The 15,362-nt window shown below is 49.8% G+C and overlaps 3 protein-coding genes across 3 annotated transcripts; 1 reads left to right on the top strand and 2 right to left on the bottom strand.

Annotated features, from left to right (window-relative positions):
- Positions 1–155: 155 nt before the first annotated feature.
- On the bottom strand, positions 156–4,942 carry CDV56_101756 (putative C6 transcription factor; the record flags this gene model as incomplete). Its single annotated transcript, XM_026755375.1, has 7 exons — positions 156–432; positions 503–1,970; positions 2,029–2,465; positions 2,514–2,569; positions 3,629–3,653; positions 3,707–4,069; positions 4,125–4,942. 7 exons carry the CDS (start codon positions 4,940–4,942, stop codon positions 156–158), a joined length of 3,444 nt encoding a protein of 1,147 aa, XP_026612768.1.
- Positions 4,943–6,158: 1,216 nt separating this feature from the next.
- CDV56_101386 (NAD(P)/FAD-dependent oxidoreductase) lies at positions 6,159–7,574 on the top strand (the record flags this gene model as incomplete). The annotated part of the gene is made up of 2 exons (XM_026755005.1): positions 6,159–7,264; positions 7,313–7,574. 2 exons carry the CDS (start codon positions 6,159–6,161, stop codon positions 7,572–7,574), a joined length of 1,368 nt encoding a protein of 455 aa, XP_026612767.1.
- Positions 7,575–8,318: 744 nt separating this feature from the next.
- Positions 8,319–9,721, bottom strand: CDV56_101062 (DUF2855 family protein; the record flags this gene model as incomplete). Its single annotated transcript, XM_026754681.1, has 3 exons — positions 8,319–8,615; positions 8,671–9,475; positions 9,528–9,721. 3 exons carry the CDS (start codon positions 9,719–9,721, stop codon positions 8,319–8,321), a joined length of 1,296 nt encoding a protein of 431 aa, XP_026612766.1.
- Between the last annotated feature and the right edge of the window lie 5,641 nt (positions 9,722–15,362).

The raw sequence follows: 15,362 nt of genomic DNA, 5'->3' as shown, positions 1-15,362 counted from the left end.
ATCGTCGGGGTCATGGACGCAGATGAACATGGCAAGGAAGCCGATTGCAAAACGAGGGCAAACGGCGTTGGAACAACGGCAAGTGCTTTGATCCTAAATATTGAACCTTAGCTATACAATCTGCGTTGGGGCTGAGCGTAGTGATGGGGACTCAATTAATTGCATAGGATATCAAAATTGGGCGGAGGCAGTCGCTTTGGGATGTCATCCGATGAGACGTTGCATTCGTAGTACTCGCCGTTAGGACTTTGGGAGTTGCTGTGTGCTGTGATCTTGCTGATGGAAAGATCACCTTCAAGCCGCACGGGAGGTGGCTCGCTGGGTTGAGTCCTGTTGCATTCGTGGCTTGACGGCCAGGCTGTACAGGCGCGTATCGGCAGGGCATTTAGTCCTAGTCCTAGAATATAAGCGGAGCGCACAGTCTGAAGGATCCTGGAGTCGTGAATCATAACTTCATAACGCTTGGCGCTTGTATGCAGGTTATAGATTTCCCAGATTCCACCATGCCGAACCCTCAACATCGCCTACTGCCGGAGCTGACGTGCTATAGTCGAGATCATCGACGTCTCCAAACTGCGCGGAATCGGCCCATAGCCAGGGCGTGTTGAGCATGAGGCTGTCGATTGGAGCTACCACTGCGTCTGCGGGAGGCATAGACCTTGGAACTGTAGCTGTGCTTGTACCGTCGCCCTTTGACGAATTCGGGGTCCGATAAAGAGGCATGGGTACGCCCTGGCCGCCGTCTGCAGTGTTGACGGTCACTTCAGGGGAGGTAGTCACGATGATTTCGAGTGTAGAGCTTTCCTCTGTGTCGTTTCGGGTTACCGAAGCACTGAGCGAGGAATGGAGGAGGCTTCCGGGTGGGACATCGGGATAGGAACTGTCGCTGCAGGTGAACTGGAGGATATCCCACATCAAGGGGATGTTCAGATGGATCTTGGACGGGACCCAGTTATCGTAGTCTATGTTCTCTGAGCCAGATGCAATCCGGGTCATACGATCGAGTGTTCGGTTCTGATCTGTCAGTTTTGACTTCATCGCCTGGGACGGGAAACATACCAACGCTGCACAGGCCCGAGAAAACGGGACAAAAGACCTCAGAAAATCCCTGCAGCGGGCTAGATCAGCCCGGGACTTGTACTTCAGTCTGGGATCACCAGCACAGCAGTAATACAGCTGCACAGTCGCGGCGATAGCAGCCACATGCGCGAAGAACGGATCCGTAAGCCGTACGTCCTTGTCCGATAGCATGTCAATCATGCGCACGATCCACGTCGCATGAAGAAGTACCAACTCCGACGAACGGCGCCAGAAACTATTCGGAATGGCCAGGTTGGGATTATGCTGCGAGGCCATGATGTACAGAAAAGGATGGTTGAGGACGGTGAGAATCGCATGGTACATGAACTGCAATTTGAGCCAAGGAACCCAGTACGCGCGGTTGAGCGTCACTTCGTCCGGCTGGCGATCGTAGAACCGCACATGGTCGTATCGATGGCAGAGTGGTGTGCGATTTTCGATTTCCGTCAGGTCTGAAAGAACCATGGAATACATCGACTCGTGGCGCCAGGGCTCGCGTAGTCGGTTGTTTGCACAATCTGACACGTAGGTGCGTACTTTGCTCCAGACCCAGCCAAAGTGAATCGTCATGCTCCAGATGCCGGTGTCGTCTGGCGCAGAGCAGCCGACTGTGTCCCGAGGCAATGGGGGAGGCTTCTCGCTATCTCTTTGCAACTCCTTCCCGTTCCCTGAGAAGTAGTCCACCGGACGCCAGATCTCCGAGGGAATGCTCAGCAGTCCGGTCTGCCGACCATAAGACTGTTCTAATAGCTGTAGACTCCAAAATAGCCTCTTCTTGCGCTCCGTGTGGGGGTCTTCAGGGGTATATGCTGACTCCGTGTCAAGCAGAGCAGATCGACAGAGCTGAAATGCAAGTCCGAGGTGAAATCGACCAAGGTGCATATCGCCATCTACTTCAGTCAGTTCTTGGGCGCAGGCTGAACTCTGAAGTCAATTCGGAACACGTACCAATAAATGAAGAATACGCCAGCAAGCACAAACTCTCAATCGTACTCAACTCCACCGTCCCATTCGCAATCCGGAGCATAATCAAACTCTTTGCCGTATCCGCATGGTGCTGCCCGTGTTCCCCCTCATGCGAGAACCGTGCCGTCAGCGCAATGATACTACAGATGAGCTCTTCTGGTAAAGAGTCCAGATCCCCGTGTTCTTCGAAATCAAAGCACCAGACGGGCTGTCGGTGGCAATACTTCATGTACAGATCGACGGCTCGGACAACGGCCAACGAGGAAGGCTGGGGACTGGCATCATCGAAACCAAAATTGGGGGGAGACGGGTCGCTGTAGCTCGAGCCGCGACGAGCCTGAGGCTGGCTATTCCGTGTAAATGTTGTTTCTGTGAGGTCCTTGGCGTCTTCGAGAGCTGAGTCCCTTCCCCGGCTTGGTCTGCGCCAGGCTGAGCAATAGGTCGCAGCAGATCCGGGCAATACATACAAGCTTCCCTTTAGAATGAGGTTCACTTTCTCTTCGAGCTCGGCGAGTCGGTCCTTCTATATCTCATTAGCGCGGCTCATGTCGAGCAAGAGGGTTCGTACAGATTGGCCACCTATTGACCCTGGCTTGGACACGGGTGGGTAGAAACACGACTGATTAAGCCGTACACAGCACGAGCACGCGGGTTTCTCTCCAGGACAACGAGATTTTTTTCTCCTTTTCACCTTCAGTCTCTGACGGTAGAGGATAATAGCAAGGTGCTAACCTGCAATTCAGACACGCGTGGTTGGAACGAAGCCTTCGCCGAGTGCCTTCTGGTGGGGTCATTACTTATTATAGATACGATAATTATAACGAGATGAACTTAAACAAATCAAACGAGTTCGCAAACTGTATCGAGCGAATACTTGAGCAATAGAAGAAGAAGAAGATGATGATGATGATGATGATGACATTCAAGACTCAGGAGCGAGATCAACCGTCCAAGTAAGGGACACAATCGCGCGGGGAACTGGAAATCGAGCATTGACAACAGAAGGCCTGCATGATTGGCCTCGTGATATCGCCCTGATTACTGCGTAGATGAATGGAAAAGCTAAGCTACCAGGGAAGTGTTGTCCATGTCTGGCTAGATCTTCCACAAAGCGTCCTATCAGTGGCAAGGTATGACACAACAATGGCCTATTGGACGGCGGATGGTGCCATAAGAATGCTATCAATAGGCTGTACCAATCAGAAGAGAATAACATGACTATCGTTCGAGTTATGGAAGTTTATGCTGTCCCGCATTCCCCTCTCTCTCTAGCTTGTTTTGCTAGTAGGACGGATATCCCCCGCTCGACTCCTCATGGCAAGACGAATCAGGGAATCCATCTCGGTTTTCTCGATCCTCTAACAGTCCGATAATATGCATCTCTGATGATCTTTGAGGATCAATTACCCTGCCTTCTGCCAATAGAACCCAGTGGGAAGTACGGTTTCTAATGAAGACAAGGGATTAGGATCATCGACACAGCCTGACAGACAGCGGTGATAGGCAAATATATAACTCATTCCTCATATCTAAAGACAATCTCATTACTAGAAATATACGACAAATGCATGAACGCAATTACCACGCAATAGTCGCGGGCGGCTGCACTGGCACACTGGAGCAGCACTCAGTCGCTTGACAACTCAGATTCGAGCAAAACGAGATATCCTTCTCGCTGACGGTCGCATTCTTCGGCAGGCTCTGTCTCGCCGGCCAGATTTCCTGCGTCGCCTTCTGCTCGCGCTCGTAGTGCTCCACCACGAGATCCCGGACCACCTTCTGGAAGTACAGGGGTCCCTTTTCCATTGTGGGGTGCAGCTCGCCGTTGACGAAGACGCCGGCGTTGAGGTTCTTCTGGGTCAGGTCGCAGAGGTACTTGTCCTCGGACATGATGCGCTTGTACATCTGGTTGATCACCTCGAAGTCCTCGTCCGAGGAGTTCTTGTTCCGGTAGACCTCGTACTTCATGATGGATCTGGTGGGCGAGAGGGGGACGAAGCGCTGCATGAAGAAGAAGTGGGGACTTGTACTCAGTTAGTCGGGTTTATGCTTAGTAGGTGCGAGGAATGGAGACTTACGAAACGGTCATGGAGGCATTGGGGAAGTAATATGTGCTGGCGATCTTCAATCCGGCCGCAATCTGCTCGGGCTTGCTGTGCGCATCGTGGATGATGCCGCCGTCCTTGGTGTCGACAGAGTAGGTGCTCAGGTCGGCAATGGACGGAATGTCAGGGTGCGTTGTCGCGCAGTGATAACACTCGTTGTAGTTGTCCGCGAGAATCTTCCAGTTATAGTCGCCCTCCTGCTCCCAAGTGTGGTCGAAGGTGTATTCGTCCCACTTGACATCCGCAAACCGGGGCAGCACATCGATTCCCTTGAAGTCATCCTCCCATGCAATCTCGGGCTTCTCGCCGGCATCAAGGTTGACCCAAATGAAGCCGTTGACGTCGATATGTACGTGGATTGGCAGGAGGCCGTTCTTGCTCTTGTCAAAGCCCTCAAGGTCCTGATATCCCGGGGCCTTGGCCAGCTTGCCGTTTAGTCCGTACGACCACCCGTGGTACTTGCAGGCGAAGATGCGGGCTGTTCCTTTCTCTTCGGTGACAACGGGGAATGCACGGTGGCGGCAGACATTGTGGAAGGCGTTGATGTTTCCGTCGCGGTCCTTGACGAGAACAAATTGAAAGCCGGAGACCTCGTAGCGTAACCAGTCCCCGGTGTTAGGGAGGCGCAGCTTGTGAGTGGTCAGGAGCCACTTGCGAGAGAAAATCGCCCGGCGTTCTAGCTCGAACATCTCCTGAGACGTGTACCATGAGGACGGCAGAGCCCGCATGGCATTCTTCTCGTCATTGGTTGAGGCGGAGGCAAGGCCAAGGTAGTTCCATAAGGAGCCCATTTTGGTGGATGAGATAGAGAAGACCGCTTTCTTTCTTCGAATATAATGACAGGTTGAGGTTGCTTAGAGTGGCTGCTGCTCGGATGGATTTCTTCATCGAAGACAAACAGACTTATATATAGCTGCAACACGTCGTCCAACACTACTTGACTTACTTCATCATCTCGCACTCAGACCTCGATAAGCGGAAACGGTTGGAGAACCGCAGTATCGGAGTGAATGATAGCTATCAGAGACCGAGACGGAGAATTCAACCTACCTGCCGGAGTCTTGTGATACCATCGTGATGCTCTCAGATAGTTGCCACACAATCAACCAGCCTAGAACATCATGAGTGCCTATGATCTTTGGAACGTGCGTACGCTTCTCGTCCGCTTCGAAGGTTCGGACGATGTGAGACGGTGGCGCCGGACACGGTTGAGCTCCACCGTGTGGCCGGTTGGCAGGTGCTAAGTGCTATTTTTGTGGTTAGATCTATGTGAAGTCTAGACATCAGACGTACGACTATAGACTGACATTACCAGAAAAAGGCATGCTATCCCTTTGTCATAGGTGGCCCGATGGAGTTGAACTATGAATGTCTTCCGATGCCGACAGTAATCATAGCCAAGTCGGTACGACGAAGCTGTAAACACTATACCCTAAGCGCTAGATAGTCTAACTATTCCCTATTTTGTCCCGTACTACGGTAGATTCATGTTTCCCAGCTTGGCATGGTGTGTCTTACTCCCTGTAGGAGCTCCAAACCATGCCCTGACTGCTGGAAAGTATACTCTTTGGATTCTTGTTGTTACCTTTCCACATAAACTAAAACCGTCTGCGAATGTTGCTATTCCTCTACCCCAGTCTACGACCCGGCGACGTTTTAGCTGAGCAACAAAAGACACTCGAAGATCATCTTAGGTTGAGGTCAGAGTGAAGTACAGACGCAGCTGCCCAACGTACTCTCTACACAAGGGACCCCGCGAGCTCCACCACACAGATAAGCATAACCCGCACCTGAGACACCCCATAAACAGAAGAGTGCAATTCCACCGCCGATCTGAAAGCAACGCTGCAGCTCCTGTGGGCCCGGCTCGCCAGCCGTGCCAAGACGGTTCGGTTTTGGTTGCCCGATCCGTCCATACAACCCCACACCTCCAATGAGAGACCACAAGTAATAATAGCATCGTTGTCCCTGTGAAGAACTCTATCCTTGCTATCGAATTGATACACCATGGACAAGAACCAACGCATCGCCATCGTCGGCGCGGGCGTCTTCGGCCTCTCGACCGCCCTCAACCTCGCTCAAGATGGCTTCACCGCGATAACAGTTCTGGATAGACACATGCCTCCAGTGCCCGACGGGTCAAGCAACGATATCTCCCGCGTGATCCGATTCGACTACGGCGATCCCGTATACGCAGAGCTGGGCAAGGAAGCGTACGATCTGTGGAACACCAGCCCTGACTATGCGGACTCGTTCCACCGCACGCCGTGTGTGTGGACGGCGCAGAGGACAGGTCCGGCTGGGCTTGTTCAGGCCGGGGGGTCGGATTTCATCCGGAAGACGAAGGAGATCCTGACGAGGATGGGGGCCGAGTGGCATGGGTTGGCGGATGCGGCGGAGCTGAACGCGAGGTTCCCGGCTGTCAGTGGGACGCCGATTGGGGAGGGATTCGAGGGGTTCTATAATAATGCCGCTGGGTGGGCGGATGCAGGCGTCGCGATTGCGGAGCTGAGAGATCGGTGTATTGCTGCTGGGGTGTCGTTTGTGACGGGTCCCCATGGCCAGGTTACGGGGTTGGAGAAGAGCTCGGACGGCACCATTACAGCAGTCAAGACAGCCGATGGCGGACGGATCGCAGCGGACAGGTTCGTCCTGGCGACGGGCGCATGGACAGCTAGTCTGATTCCCTCGTGGAATTCAATGGTGGCAACGGCGCAGATTGTGGGTTTTGTGCGGCTTACACCACAGGAGGTCAAGGCGCTCAAAGATCTGCCTATTATTTTCAATCTCTCCACCGGATTCTTCAGCTTTCCGCCGCACGAAAAGACCGGATATCTCAAGGTCGCCTGCCACAGTTTCGGATACACATTGTCGTCGGATCAGCAAGTATCCTCCCCACCCAGTCGGGCCATCTCTGCCCGGGCAAACTTCATCCCCGCGGAAGGTATGCAGAGACTCCTTGCTGGCCTCAAGGAGATCCTACCTCAGCTGGTGGACAGAGGTTTTGAGAAGACATGCCTGTGCTGGTATAATGAGACGCCGACGGGCGACTTTATCTTCGACTATCACCCTGAGCATCCCAATCTGTTCATTGCTACAGGCGGGACCGGGCAGTATGTACACCACCCAAGTACACAATAAGATACTAACGTTTGGTATAGTGCGTTTAAGTTCCTCCCTAACATTGGACAATATATTGCCAAGTCGTTCCAGAGACAATTGTCCCCGGAGTTGACTGAGAAATGGAGGTTCCATACCGAGTACAAAGACCGTCCTCGGCAAGACATCTTCACTGGGGAGAAGAGCCGGAAGGGAGGAGATGGCAGCCGTGGAGGTCCAGATAGACGGGAATTTACCCCCGAAGAGCGAGACCGTCTGCTGTCTCTTACGAATGCATTGGCTGTAAGACAGGCCAAGATGTAAATACCAGATCAGGCTATATCAATCGTGACATGAATTACGATTGTTCCAGCCATTTTAAGCTCTCGGCTTACAGGTACCACGGATCCCTGTCTATATCAGGCTCCTTTCTATACGCTGAGAAGATATAGAGGATTCTTGTCTTAATTTGAAATCAGACAAAGGCATAATCCTAATAGGAAGACATGAATACTTGCTTATTTACATCCACATCTACCAGGAATAAGCCCAAATAATCAACTAAACATGCAGAAGAGGTCTAGAGCCAGAGGAACATGATAATATTAGCAGTAACTAAGAAGCCGTCTACAGTAACAGGCCACGGGTGAGACTTATAGACACTTAACAGATTGCTTTTTTCGTCTTGTTGGAAAAGATATCCTGATATAAACCTGGGAGAAACTACCCTAGACTAGCAGTCCTAGGAAATACTGGAAGATCCATTCTTAATTGTAATTAGTAATAAGCAAACCCCAGTGCCTAACAAAAGCATGTCACAAAGATCACAGCTTGCGATAAAGAACTGGTGAATATTGCCCCCCATTCCCATTCAGTGCATACACACAGAGCTTGGACCTGGGGCACGCTTTTCATGGTCAAGTTCTTACTCACCACGCTTCTCTGGGACGTAACCGGTGTAGAAGTTTGTCTTTATGGCATGATATTGAGCAGTTGACTATTCCTTAAGATGTTATGCTCATGAGGACTAAGTACAGTGTAGATAGAACATGCTTCAATGAGATCTCTTTACAGGACATAAACCAGTCCCTCTTTAGGGCGCACTGCTCCATTTGAAAGTCGTTCCCATCCCCCGTAGATTCCATTCTCTCCAGCGATGCCCTGTCCCCAGACTAAATGCATGTCTGGGACGGTGGAGACACGGTCTGCTAACCATTCTTTCCACCTGCGCGAGACCTTTCCGAAATATGTTGCAGCCCCCTCCCGGTCGATGACTGTGTCTTGGACGCCAGAGGTGTTGTACTGGATTTTCCCCAATGATTGCATAGCTGCACGAGCTGCCTGGGCTTCCTCTGTTGTATACACCTGGAAAACAGAAGTCAAACGGGAATGCCTCGGATAAAAAATCATAGAGTCCAACCTTCTGTTGACTGCCCACCTGCACAATAACAGTTTTGCATGACCGGAGCGCCGACTCTCGAAGGTTCTGGCATATCTGACTGAGGACATGGTCCCGTGCCCCGCAATCTATAATCACCACCTTTGATGGCTGTAGACCCTCAATCCACCCGGTTGCTCGGTGGATTTCTGTATATTCCAATGCCCGGGACACATCCCCCCAGCCTCTCTTTTCTGCTACCCCCTGCAAAGCACCGGGTGATGAAGTAACCTGTACCAATCCCAGGGCTCCACTTGACCTGGGCCGATCGAAGAGACAACATGAAAAGGAGCGGGCAACCTTGGTTGACGCAGCCAAAACCACTACAACGGCAGATGAGAGATCCGCATCATCCGCGGACCAGCGAAGCTTGCTCGCCGCGCCAAGCGGGTGGACTGGTTCTCGTGCTCGTGGGTCAGGAGAAAACACGTACTCACTCAGCAGGTATCCCGCTACCCAGACCCCTCGGAAGAGCGTACTCCACCCCCTCTCATCCAGCTCCTCTTCCTCTCCGGGGAGTACTTGTTCATAGTGGTTGTATATGGGCATCAGCTGTTGTCTATGGCTGCTAACCTCCACCCAGTGACCCTGAAGATCACCGGGTTCCAAGCGCAGGAGAGTGGGTGTCGTCGAGGTTGGCCAGTATCCCCAGAGGATGGAACCTGGCGTGATTCCAGGTACACTACTCTCGGTGATGGTGGCATATCCCCATGCCGGAACGATGCCCCAGGACGACTGATCGTTGTATGGGGACGGGGCGGTGGGTGGAACCCGATACGTTTTCCACCTGGTGGTTGTCAGTGGCCACGGTAGCTGTGGAGACCAGCGCGCCGGCATACCAGTGCAGTAAATCCCCTCCACGGGCGTAACTGAGGTTGTTGGAAGTCAATCCTAGAAGTATTGGTCGCGCACGGAGCGACGAGAAAGGGAGCTCTTGACCCGGAGACGAAGCAAGTGCCACCACAGCGTGTTGGCGGTTGTCAGCCTTACAGACAACATGGATCATCTCTGGGTTTGTAGCCGGGGATTCCATCCTGAATGAAGATTTGAGACTGTGATGCGATGGGGTTGAGAAAAAAGTTTGCAGGACTGAAAAGCAGGCGGTCTCTTGTTCTCCAGGCAGCCAGGCTTTGCCCTTAGTATTTCTCCTTGTCTGACCCTGACCCCTCAGCTCGTTACCCTCCTTTGGCCGCTGGAGGCGCGGCCGACAATCTCCGTGGTTGCAGTAGTGGAGACTGGAGAGAGAGCGGTCTCAGATTTGCAAGCATATCAGATTTTAGTCGGTCTGGGCGTAAGCGTGTATGACGCAGGAACGAAGCAAAGTCTATGATCTCCTTTGATCCTCCTGCCGCAACAAATTTATACCCATCATGCTCTCTTCCCACTTCTGTAGGGTTACAGCCACACCGGCCACGAGACGATGTCAATACCCTTCTTCTTCCTCAATTTTATCCAATGCACTAGACGAGAACCTCAACGAGCCCGCGACGCCATCCGCCGTAACATCCGTCAAGATCGCAGTTCCTGCCAACGCGCTCTCATGCTCATCAACGGCCATCCGATGAACGTCCGCTGGAGAGCAAGCATGTCCCCATCCCACCGGACAACCCAATAATCAGCTGAATCATACTGTCCATTCTAAGTGCGACTGCCAAACATGTTCGTCGCTCGGCCTGTCGATGGCTGCTCCATGCAGGTACAGATCTACAGCATAGAGGTTGACTAGTAAGCTGAATGCGGCGGGGTCCTCGCGCGCAAGGCTTTCGCACTTAGGTGCGCTTGCAGGCCTACCATGTGGTTATTCTTTATGAACTTCTTCTCAGTAGGCCTCTCACTGGTCCCAAGTAATGAACTTACTGCGGCGCTAAAACAAGTAAACTGAACTGATTTCCCCTTTCCTTTTCTCTTTGAACAAACTCTTGGATCACACCAAGTCCACTCATTGAAATGACGTCTTCATCTGGACCTAGCAGCCCCCTGTCTATTGGTCCTTTTCGATCTCCATCCAATTCATAGAGATGGCCATTCTTATGAGATTTGACAAAGCAGACATAATGAAAATCGACCTCATCCTCAGGGTTCTCAGGGACCTCTGAATCGCCTTGCAGAGCTACTGTCTTATAGGCTGCTTCTAAATCGGCATCATCCTCAATGGCCCGGGCGCGCTCCATTGGATTTAGTGACGCGCATACCTCAAGCAGACGAGATAGGTGAGAGTCTGGAACTAAAGGATACAATTTCCGATGAGTCAGTAGATTATAAACATCAACAGCCCTTCCAAAGACAGGAGAAAAGTGAATTAAAAAGTCATGAGTGGTACATTTCAGGGCTACACGGTTTTTATCCCATTGATCACTATTTTCAAATGTTCTACTTACGGATAAAATCTCTCGCGTCGCCATTGCTAACCGCGTGAAGAATAGCGTAAAGCCCACAGGCATTGTTGATTGTCTGTTTGTACCACATGACATTTTCACCTTCCCCTGTCTTGTAATGATCTGATATTAATCTCCCTTGCTCCTCTAGATTCTTCTCATAGTCGCTTGAAGTTGGAAAAACCAGAACCAGCGCCAGCGCAGGACGTGGGGTAATCGCAAGAAGCTCTGGGTCGTCTACTGACAAGACATCATGAAATGCTAGAATAGGCGACGCGCCTAGTTGATGAATAAGATGCGTGAAGAGTACTGGGTTGGATTCGAGTGGAATGTAGTGTTTTCTGTAGGCCATTTGTTGTATAGGATATCTCTTGTCATCTGAGGTCACAGTCTCATAGATGAATCGATGTTAAGGTGCTGCAACCTCAAAAGGTACGTGGCCTTAGGCCATATACAGTGGTGAATACGGCGGACTATTTGTACAAAAAGGACACATCAAAATTTTACAATCCTTACATATACCCACGCCACAGGTAGGGAACACCACACACCCACAATAGTGATATTGAATACTAATACTATATACTAAGGATTTCGAATACTTAGTAGGGATATCGAATACTATAACGAGCGCCTTGACATTCATTAATAGATAAGACAGTTGCCTTGCAACTATTTTCTCAACAAGAATGGCATCTCACTGAGCATCAGGACCCAGTTCAATCCTAGCCATTTCATCCAGCTGCTCCAAGATCTCTTCCTCAGGACAGGAAGACAGTAGTGCTTTAAACCCCAAAATATTTTGCAATAAAGTTTTCAATAACCTAAGAAGACAGTTTCAAGATGCTCTATCACATTCATCCAGACTGTCAATCATAATAAAAACTAGGCAATCAATTGCTTGCAGCAGCCTTTCCAGGAACTCTTCCTATTTTTTAATACTTATTACTAGATTAAAAATTCCAGAAGCCTGGGCCTGTTTATACCACTAAAAGAATAACTTTTTTAGGCCTAGAAGCTGCTCAAGGAGCAAAAGAATCAGAGCAGAGATAACATAGACAGCCTTACTAGTCTCCTCATCATGGCAATAGTAATAGCATATCTTGGGCTGAGGGAGTTAACACTTATTTCTTAAACTCAGCCTGTCTATAAGAAATGTCATAGCAACAGATTTTCCCCAGCCCATATCGCCAAGGATAACCAACTACTAAGAATCCAGAGCATCATACCAGTTAATGAAAATAGTATTTTTTAGTAAGAATTCACAAGCCTGATCGGCTCTGAGATCCTGCAGGTCAGCATGGTATTAAGTCTGGCGGCTCATCTTGTCGCCGCCTAGCCAGCTAGCAACTAGGGTTAAGTAAGAATGTGTACAAAAGGTTGGATGGAGTGTGTGGGAACTTACTTTCATGATCATAGAGCATGGCTTTGATATCTTCTACAATCTCCCATGTCGCTTTTTGTACGATATTTTGGAGACTAGTGGAATATCTCAAGAAGTCTTGGATAATGTTTGGAAGGTGGTCCGTCTCTAACACTATTTTTAATATCAGCTTTGCTCCTCTCCTGGTTAATATCTTAAATATGACTTTGTAGAACTCTAGGATTTTCTGGTATACTAACATGAGTGCCTGCAAACATTAGAAAGGCTTTAGAAAAGATCACCGCGCCATACCTTGTGAATATCTTTCCTATCCGCTTTCTGGCCGAGCGTGTCGCAATCATCGATATAAGAAATTTGCTCCAGCATTTCTCCAATTTGCTTTGCGAAATTCAAATCAGCAGTTGCAAAGCTGATGGCGATCTGTGTAGATATGAGCCATTATACTTCTGATGTATATTCCCTACTGAGATTCGTATGCATAAAGTCTTTATTAACTGAACTTACTGCAGTCACGCCTCTGACTACACTAAGAACTATTATTGCACTCGGGTCAAGGTTGGTCAGTGAGCTCACCAGATCTAATACTAGCTTAAACCTCTTAAGGGGTACTTGTAAAGAATGCAAATATCTTATGCCTCTCAAGAAGGCAGACTTATTAGTAACATCCTTCTTGATCTCTTCGAGTTCTCTGAACAGCTGGTTGACATCCTTCCCTGTTAAAATAGCAATGTCTATTTCCTCCCCAAGATTTTCAATTGCCTTGTGGTATGCTGCACTCCAAAGGTCTGAAGAAACAATAACACTGCCATTCTCACCACCAAGAGTTGACTGATTGGTATTCAGGTTTCGTTCAAGGCCATTCAAATGAACTTAAGCTTCATCATTCCCAGTGTTGGTCGACTCCCTAGGGGCATTAGTCGCTTGACTGAGAGGCAATGAGCTGGCAGTGCATGTTTCACGCTGAGCGATTGAAGGCGGGCTGCTCGCTCTGGTCAGCAACGTTTTACTGATGAGATGGAATACTAACTTGATAGATATCAGGTAAGAAAAGAAGCTGTCAACCCTTTTGAATTACAGTTCAGCGGAACTCTAAGTTTCAAGCAGCAGGGGCCGTCATTAGTGATCACCCAGCTGCCCCCAGTTATGCGTTGGCATTTCTGTCCGCAATTTTTCCTCCTCTCAACATATCGGACACGGAAACAGGGCACACTTTTTGATGGAAGCGGATACCTAGCGGCGGGACAGCAAGATCTGCCTTGTCCCTGCACAACAATCCTCTCAGAATATTACGACTTCCCTTCCGCTTGCAAACACTTCAACGTTCTCCTACCATGTCGGGTTCTAGATCGCAAAGGGCCTCAGCTGCTGTTAATTTCTTTAGCTTGCCCATCGACGCTCGCAATAATATTTATGAACAAGTGCTCACCGTGCCACACCCACTCTATCTTTTTCAGGACCCGGGATCTCCAATAGAGACTTTTGCGCCCGAAAAACCCGATGAGTGGCTTGCACTGTTATACACCAATCGACAGATATCCAACGAGGTTCTATACGGTACGAATCAGTTCACGCTACAGGAAGCAACGCAGCGCCAAGGCAGCCTCCTAAGATCCTTCTTAAACTGCATCGGCCCCGTGAATGCAGGTTTATTATCCCACCTATGCATCGACTTTCCGGCCACTGAGAGGATAGAGGGTCCATCAGGAGAGATCAGGATCAGAGAAGATAGCTTGCAGATTTTACAACTTCTCCAAAGAGAGTGCACCAACTTGAAAACACTGGAAACCCTCATTTATAGCCAAAATTCCGGCGGCCTGATTAAGGAGGAACTGATCAATACAAAGTTCGTTCGAGAGGTATTGCTGGAAATCAATGCGCAGTTCAGAGGCATCTCTTCCCTGAACAAGATCATTGTCAGGGTTTACAGCGGATCTCCAGCCCCTTCAGTAAGAGATTTTCTACAAGGGCTTGGTTGGGTTGTCTTGCTCGGCGATAGATAGGTCTGCACTGGCGCAGCTGAAGGGGTACTGAGGGGTAGGGGAGGGTAGCCTCTGTTCCACTAGACAACCATTGATTTGAACCAGATTAGTGTAGTGCAGTCCAGTCCAGTCCAGTCTTCTGTATGTGGTTTGGTTTGGACGTATTTATGTGTTTCTGGGAAGAAGGTCGCCATGTCATGAGTTCCTATGTTGGCAGTGATAGTGTCTTCTTGATAGGGAAATGCGTACATGTACGTTGGGGTCATTCCTGGACTGTAACCGTGGAAGATTTCTCGGCTGAGAGCGGGCTAAATCCTCCTTTGACGGGTCAGGATGCCGCATGCTTAGGTTGAGAAAGCCAAAGATACTTAAAAAGGAGTACACCTTCCTCATCTTCCACCAAGATCCAGATTTGACGAGTTCTTAATGGAATCAATAAAGGCTATCCACTAGGTTTCGCTTCTAGCAGCTTCCAACTTATCAGCCGCTGCTTGTCTTCCCATCCGTCTCAACCAGACCTTTAGGTCAAACTCGCCCTCGCTCAGTTCCCCCGGATCCCCAACAAACTTGAACGTGTATCCGAGATCTTCTGACGGTTCCTTGCCATCTGTGTATCTGATGAGACAAGAGTCGGCACGGTAATTTCCAGTCTCATACGCTGCGCCTTCAACAACAGAGCCCGGACAATCGAGTAGGGCTGGATATTGACCCCACATCTTACATCTATATCCCAAAATGTATGCAGGCTGTAGCTTCGGTTCCTCATCCAGTTCGAGAATCTCCATGATCATCAAGGGATCTGTTAATGTGCCATAAAAGAAGTAAGGACCACTGGGTGCTGCAAATAAATCCACAGCTGGCGTCTGCTTTGGAGCCTGGTAGAAAAAATTGGGAGGCGCGATCCTGAGCTTCAGAACGTAGGGAGATATCTTTGAG

The sequence above is a fragment of the Aspergillus thermomutatus genome (assembly GCF_002237265.1).
Source record: "Aspergillus thermomutatus strain HMR AF 39 chromosome Unknown NODE_156, whole genome shotgun sequence".
NCBI classification, from domain to species: domain Eukaryota; kingdom Fungi; phylum Ascomycota; class Eurotiomycetes; order Eurotiales; family Aspergillaceae; genus Aspergillus; species Aspergillus thermomutatus.
Note: the sequence above shows the minus strand (reverse complement) of the source record. Positions and strands in the feature narration are given on the sequence as shown.